A 7,348-nucleotide genomic window follows, 5' to 3' on the forward strand; every position below is an offset into this window, starting at 1 on the left:
GTGTGTGTGTGTGTGTGTGTGAGAAGGCTCTCCAGAGAGCAGAGGCCGGGGGGTTGGGGTGTGTGTGTGTGTGCGTGTGTGCATGCGTGTGTGTGTGTGTGTGTGAAGGCTCTCCGGAGAGCAGAGGCCTGCTCCTGTTCAGCATACCCCCCCTCTCTCGGCAAACTGTGTGAAATCACCGTTGTCCCACCGTGAACATGGGGATAGGGGGATAGTTCTACGTTTTCTTCATACATTTCGGTTTTTCAGCAAGCCAGCGGATCTCTTCCAAAGCTTTCTTTTGAATGTTCAGATCCTGTTTTAAGTCTTACTGTATATTGCTGTGTTAGTGGGGGCATCTGAGTGTCCAGAGGACAAAAAGAATGATGCAGTCTACGAACACAGTGAATGTACTTTTCCCAACCGAGCCCAGCTTTGAGATTTCTTTTTTTTTTTAACTGGGCAGCTCTCTTTCATCAATACCAAAGAAGGCTCTGGAACACTGCAGATTTGCTTTAGAGGTAGATAAAACAGAAATCATGCAGTTAAGTCAATTGAGAAATAAAGGATTTGCTATCTTGAGGACAGCGAGACTAGAAATTGATCCTTTGTTCTCGGGGCTAGAAGGACTTTGCACAGTTAACATTTTTTTTTACCTGTTTGGGGGAAATACCCAAGTCTTACCTGTCTCGCTCAGGAAAAAACGAATTTAAAGGCAGCCTGCACTAACTACAGACAGAAGGGGAGAGTCCTAACATTTGGATTGCAGCACTGCAGTTCACGGTCTGGATTTGTGACACACAAACACGCCATGCACTTGAAGACAGAAGAGTTAACTGGTTCAGTGTCACTAGTGATGTTAATTACAAAAACTTAACAGCAAGTTCGAAACTGCTCGAAATATTGAAATCACCATGTTTTAAAGACAGACTGGAATGTTACAAATGATTCTGCAAAATACAAAAATAGATATGCTTCCACGGGATGCTTTAATCATTTTTCCGAGCATTCTCATCTTTTGGTTCTTCCTCGTCAGAGTACACAGTGGGCTCCTCCCCCTCCTTCAGCAGTTTGCCCACATGATGATACTTGACTGGAGGGAAAGAAGAAAACACAAATGAGCACTCTCAGGCTTCACACAGGGGCACTACATTTCAGCTGAAAGCATTCGGGAGAGGCCTGCGGTCCTCAAAGCTGTCGGTCACACAGGACTCACCCCGCTGTCCTTGCCCACGGGGAATTAAGAGTTTCGTTTGGGAGAAATACCAAACAGGCAGCGATGTCGGGCACCGAGTGTGCAAGGGAAGGTCAAAGTGAGTCGTGTCTGCGTGCAGGAGGGGCTGAGAAGAGCAAGGGCTCGTTAGAAGGATTTCAGAACACCTGACAAAGAAGGCTATGCTTTGGAAAACGCATGGAAGGATCTGAGGCGAGAGGGGTTTCCAGAAGATGACAGTGCCGTGTACAAAGGCATGCAGGCGAGACTGAACCGACCTGGGGAGCACCAGAGAGACCAAGCTGACAGCAACAGAGCGGGAGTGAGTGTGGGGGGGAAGCAGTGTGGGGAAGATACTATGGTTGTGGAACGCCAGCCTGAAGCGTCTGGACTTAGTCCTACAGGTGGCAAGGGTTTATGACAAAGGAAGCCAGTCCTCTGGCACACATGGGGTGGTGGTGGCCCGCCAGGCGGATCACAGCAAGGAGACCAGGCGCAGGCTGCCCACGAGGCCAGCGGGTGGATGTGGGTGTGAAGGAACGAGAGCCACGAGTAGGGTGTCCATGGGAACGGAAAGGCTAGGATATGAGCTACTTTAAAGGAAAACTGGAAACATGAGTTAATGAAGTTAAAACTGGAGCTTCCGTGGACCCAGCTGGGCACTCTGGAGAGGGAGCCCCTCGGCGGGGGTGGGGTGGGGAGGGCACCCGCCAGGAAATCCACAAGGGCTGGAGAAGTGAAGTCAATGCTGGCAAGAAGCAGGTCTCTGGAAAGCTCTGAGAAAGAGAAGCCCAGTGGAACTGGGCTGGACACTGTCGCAGGGGGTAAGGAGGTGTGGGGAGGAAATGAAGCAGTGGTTAGGGACAAGCACTTCGCAGGCGGTTGACAGTGAAGGGAAGGGATGAGGAATCTGGTGGATGGAGGGAAGCAGGAGACCAAATTTTTTCCCAACACAAGGAAAAAGCTATGCCTAGCAGTTCAAGCGAGTGGTTAAGGAGGCCAGGAGAGCACGGGAGATGTTGGAGAATACAGATTTAAGAGTGCAAACCAGAAACCCAGCCATCAGGAAGAATGAAAGAAACCTTGCCATTTGCAGTGACGTGGATGGAACCAGCGGGTATTATGCTGAGCAAAATAAGTCAGTCAGAGAAAGACATGTATCATATGATTTCCTATGTGGAATTTAAGAAAACAGATGAACACAGGGGAAGGGAGGGAAAAATAAAAGAAGACGAAAACAGGGAGGCAAACCGTAAGAGACTGGTAACTGTAGAGAACAAACGGAGGCTTGCCGGAGGGGAGGGGGCGCGGGGCTGGGGTAACTGGGTGACGGGCGTGAAGGAGGGCACGTGATGGAATGAGCACTGGGTGTGAGACGCAACTGATGAATGACTAAACTCTACCTCTCAAACTAATAATAGAGTATAGGTTAACGAAACTGAATGTAAATAAAAAATTAAAAAAAAAAAAAGACGTGAGAAGGGAGAGAGTCCGCAGACCACCATCCCGCCGGCCGCATCCTTGCAGCGCAGCTAACGCAGGGTTAATCCTACCGCTGTCCAAGGGCCGGAGAGTCTCCTCTTTCTGCTCTTTCTGCGTGTGGGCAGGAATCAGAGGAGTGACCAACCTGTCTAACCAGGTAGGCGGACCTGCTTTTGTGTGGAATAACCGCCGGGAACAATGGGAACTTTCCCATTTGAACACGTTATAAAGGCCCCTAGGGTGCTCGGGCCGCACAACAAACACAGGCCGGCTGGCGCCAGGGCAACCTGCTTCAAGGGGCTCCCACGCCAGTCTTGAGTGGTGCTCCAGCGTCACCACAGAGTTGGGGGCTGGTCTTAGTTTAAGGGGGAGAACATTTTTAACACAGTTTTCGCCTCCTTGGGGAAGGCAAGCCCTAGGAGACAGAGCTCTGGGAGTTAGAAATTACAACTCGCTGGTTCCACATAGAAAAATCTATGTTTACAAAGGCATCCTTAGGATACCAAAGAAATCAGGGGCGATGTTAGATAGCTGAATTATGTTTTCCAAGTAAAAAGACCTGCTCTAGGCTTGAAAGCTCTACTTCTGTCTGCTTGGGACCCAGAACCTAAAGGTGGAGCCACAGCTGGCTAATAATTAGCCCAGAACTCTGAAGTCAGCATTATTTTCAAAGAAAACGGTTGGGTTTAGCCAAAAGAGTCAGTAATATTTAACTGGCTATAGAGAACAACAAATAGAAAGGATACATTTTTAAAATAAAAAAATCTTTTAAGCGCTGGTCATGGTCTTTGTATACTGTTTTAAAGCTGGGAAAGATTAGTCAAATTCTTAGCAGTGCAATGTTGCTAAAGTGATCATTAGACACTTAGGTTTGACAAAAGCCAATTCCTCTATTCTCGAAATTTGAACTTAACCCCCATCCTCACTGCCCCCTCCTCCCAAAGACCTCAGCCTTATAGCATAAGCCAGGAAACAAGCGGCTCCTTTTTTTTTTCTTCTCTCTTTTTAAAAATGCAGACACCATTGTTGCTGGGCAGATTATAAGCATCATTTGTAGATGAGGCCTACAGTTAGGCTCAATTAGATTCAAAGAGAAGCTGTTTTGCAGAACACAAGTCTCCCATTCTTCGAGAGAAATGTGGGCTGCTTTTAAACAGCAAGCCTTACTAGTGAGGACTTCTGAAAGTCCCTCTCTGTAGCCTACAGATCCTTTCCCCTACACACCAAGCACCAAATCCTAGTGTGGAATCTATGCGAACCTGTCAAAGATTTAAATAACAGAAACCCAAGTTTCCACAGAGAACTAGCTAAAAATTGGATGCAATCACAGCAAGTGACTCAGCATTGTTGCAATTACTTCAAGCCATGAACTTGATCCGTCCAAGATTCAGGAGCCTATCAAAATGCTCCCCAGTTTCAGGCTGCTTAGTAATAACTATTGTACTGCTGTGAATCCCATTACTGGTAGAAATTTGATCCAGGCACAATTTTTAAAAAATGCTTACAAGTGAACTGAGAGTCCCAGTCACTCAGGGTCTCCTGCTGGGCAGGAGTGAGGTCAGAAAGGTCATCGTACTCGTCCTTCAGTGCTTCCTTATCCAGGCAAAACGTGGCAAGGCCCCGGGATGCGTCTCTTCCAGCAAAGACCCCGTATGGCCCCTCTTAAAAAACAAACAAAACCAAAGACCAATTCTTTATTAGACAGTCAATTTCTCTGTGGTTCATACACAGAAAATGGCTTCCTTACCCATCAACAAAGACAGCCCTCTTTTGCAGTATCAAATTCCATTTGGAAACCAGAAGTGATGTTGATACTTTCATCATTATGTAGTGGCTCCCCCCAAGGACCTGTTGTCATCAGACTTTTACAAATCAATATGCTATACATTATCATCCATTTCCTGTGATTCTCAAATAGCTAATAAAAAAGCCACGAATGATTATCTCCTGGGGCAGGATGGGGTGGTGGTGGTGGGAAATCATCCAAGATAATACTAAATCCAAGGGTCAGAATTCAACTTTAGGACGTTGAACCCAGAGACTGTCTCTGTTCTAGGCATTTGGGCTACACCAGTGAAAGTTATGGCTCCTTAAGGTAGTAAGTACTAAGACAAAAATGAGAACATCTCCTTATGAAATGTATTCTGATATGTTTTAATGAGTCAAAAGTATCTTATAGTGATCTTCGGTTGTGAGACTGGCATTTGCAGCAAAAATCATTTGATAAGAGTATCAGTGGTCCAAAAATCTATCCCCATGTTAAATAATCTACACTGTCAGTAAAGAAGAGGTAGCAGAGGAGATCGGCTCCGTCATTGATGAGCTCGAAGACTCAAAATACTTAGATTTTCATGGAAAAAAAACCCGACTGAATTAATATCTCCAAATAATTATATAAAACATTAGAATGTTATTATATATTATACTGAACTTTTGTCTAAGAGAGTGGTGAATTATTTGTAGGTACTTAAAGTAGATGTTTAGACTTATTTAAATATTGCACAAGTAAAGGAAAAGAAGCCAGTGTACTTTAAACTATGTATTGTTTCCCCAAGGTAGATTGGATAGCAACTCTGACATTAAAGTTTGTAGGTAACCACTATGCCAAGTATTAGAAGAGATCAAATTTCCATATGGCCTGGTCACTGGAAACCTCAATTCCCCTAGGAATTTTTTTTTTTTTTTACAAATTAGACAAAATTTATGATCAACTTTTAAATGCAAATAAAGTTCTAAAGAAAACTGGTTGTTTGCGATCTTCATTATATACTATCATGTCTACTAATGAAGGTTAAAAAAAAAAAACCCATTACAGTTTTCACAAATGTGTGTGTGTGTGTGTGTATACACTTCTAGTGGATATGGTAGCATCCAGTACTTGAAAATAGGCCAACTGTTCTAGTTTGGGACCAGAACAAGGGACCTCGATACTTCAGAGATTATGGTCACAGAATACTTAAAAATGGCTCAAGGGGAGCACTAAAAGTTTTTGGAGAATATAGATTGTTCACCCGAATGTATCTTCACTAGAATGTAAGCTCCATGAGAGGAGATGTGTGTCTGTTTTGCTCACAGCTGTATTTCCAGTACCTACAAAACTGCTGTGCATTGAATAACGGGCACTGGAATGAGTAATTTTTAAGAATCCTCTGTAACATGAACGATCATTTGCACATGATGTCACATATTCATGGGCTCACGGGATGATACCGCCGAGCAGAGACTGAGGAGATCTCACAATGGGCCATCCTTAGCATTTTTCAGAGGGACAACTAAGGCCCAGAGAGAACAATGCTTTGCACCAGGTCACACAGCTAGTCAGTAATCCAACCAGGATTAGAACTCTGGTCGCCTGACTCCCAGAGTTTTGTGTTTCTGTGCACAGGCCTGCATTCCTCTCAATGACTTTGCAAATTACAACCCTATGATGTTGCCCCATGTACCCGGCTGGACTCCTTGATGGGTGTAGCTCAGGAGGGACAGCTATTTACATGATTATGTAAAGTGGAAGTGACAGGGAAAGTGACAACAACAAAGGTGTGGTTCTCAAATTCTTTGGACAGTTACATGGCCTAGAGAAAGCAGGTCTTCTAAATCAGCGACAAGGAAAAACCGCTAAGGGGACCAGTTCCGGAAGAACCTGAACCCATCTGATTTTGATTAGTTGGGCTGGGCGAGTAAAATAACAAAGCAGGAGTGGAGATGATGGACATCACCGCCTTCTAAATCCTCTTCCGTCTCTCCAGACCAGTGGGGCAGAGGGCCCTCCATGTGGACACACTCCCTGAGCTCCCTGTTTTTAGGAGTCCATATTAGAGGAGCTAAAATCTCTTCCTCCCCCTCTCCGGAATATTCTACAGGGCACGACTTTCCAAACCTGGCCGCTTCTCAAATGCGCCTGGGGGGAGCCGCTTAAAATGCAGATTGCTGGACCTCCCCCACCGTGGCTGCGATTAAGCCGGGAATCGGTGTTTTTGCTCAAGCGCATCAGGTGATTCTGATCCGCAACCAGGCTTAGAAAGCCTCATCCCTAAGGCCCTCCAAGCCTGCCCCCCTCCAACGGCTCAGCAGTCATCCACCCCCATTTCCCCTCCGGTTGGCTTTTCCTGAAATCCCCACACCCAGCAGCCCTCACAGCCCTACCCCTTTTGTTTCCCAGGATCCTCCCACTTCTCCCTCCCTCCATTTTTAATTTTTTTTTTTTTCTTTTGGCTTCCAGTCCTTTCTCTCCCGCTACAGACTAAAATGCTGTGTTACCTTCTCATCTCGCCACGTTCCCATTGTCCGCTACGTTCAGCCTCCTTCCGCCCTCCGTCAGCTGCCCACCCCCCCCCACGGAGGCTCCCCGTTCACCTTCCAGCTTTTCGGTCGGCCACACACTGCACGCGCACACACATACCAAACACATGCCACACACATACCTGACACATGCCACATTCCGAGCGCGCGCGCGCACGCACAGCCGCGCCTGGCAAGCCACGGCCACGGCCCCGGCCCACGCACTCACACATCACCCGCCGGCACGCACTCGGCTGCTACCTGCCGCCCATCCCACCTCCGCTCTCCTGCTCCCGCACCTTCACACACACGCCGCGGCGGCCTTCGCGTCTTCTCGCAGGCTGGACCTCCCCCCTCCGCTTCCCTCGAGACGCCCACGTTTCCCTTCTCCAGCCC

At 46.9% G+C, this 7,348-nt stretch overlaps 1 protein-coding gene across 2 annotated transcripts in view; it reads right to left on the minus strand.

The window, feature by feature from the left end:
* Nucleotides 1–17: 17 nt before the first annotated feature.
* Nucleotides 18–7,348, minus strand: part of PGRMC1 (progesterone receptor membrane component 1) — an 8,330-nt gene continuing 999 nt past the window's right edge. The window contains exons 2-3 of one of the 2 annotated variants that reach the window (XM_021686264.2): nt 4,180–4,335; nt 18–1,072 (exon numbers count right to left, since the gene is read on the minus strand). In XM_021686264.2, coding sequence (XP_021541939.1) covers nt 969–1,072; nt 4,180–4,335 — 260 coding nt within the window. In that variant the 3' untranslated portion in view covers nt 18–968. The remainder of the gene's footprint in view (nt 1,073–4,179; nt 4,336–7,348) is intronic. The other variant, XM_044912000.1, reaches the window with a different exon arrangement.

Source organism: Neomonachus schauinslandi, chromosome X (genome assembly GCF_002201575.2).
Source record: "Neomonachus schauinslandi chromosome X, ASM220157v2, whole genome shotgun sequence".
In the NCBI taxonomy this organism is placed as follows: domain Eukaryota; kingdom Metazoa; phylum Chordata; class Mammalia; order Carnivora; family Phocidae; genus Neomonachus; species Neomonachus schauinslandi.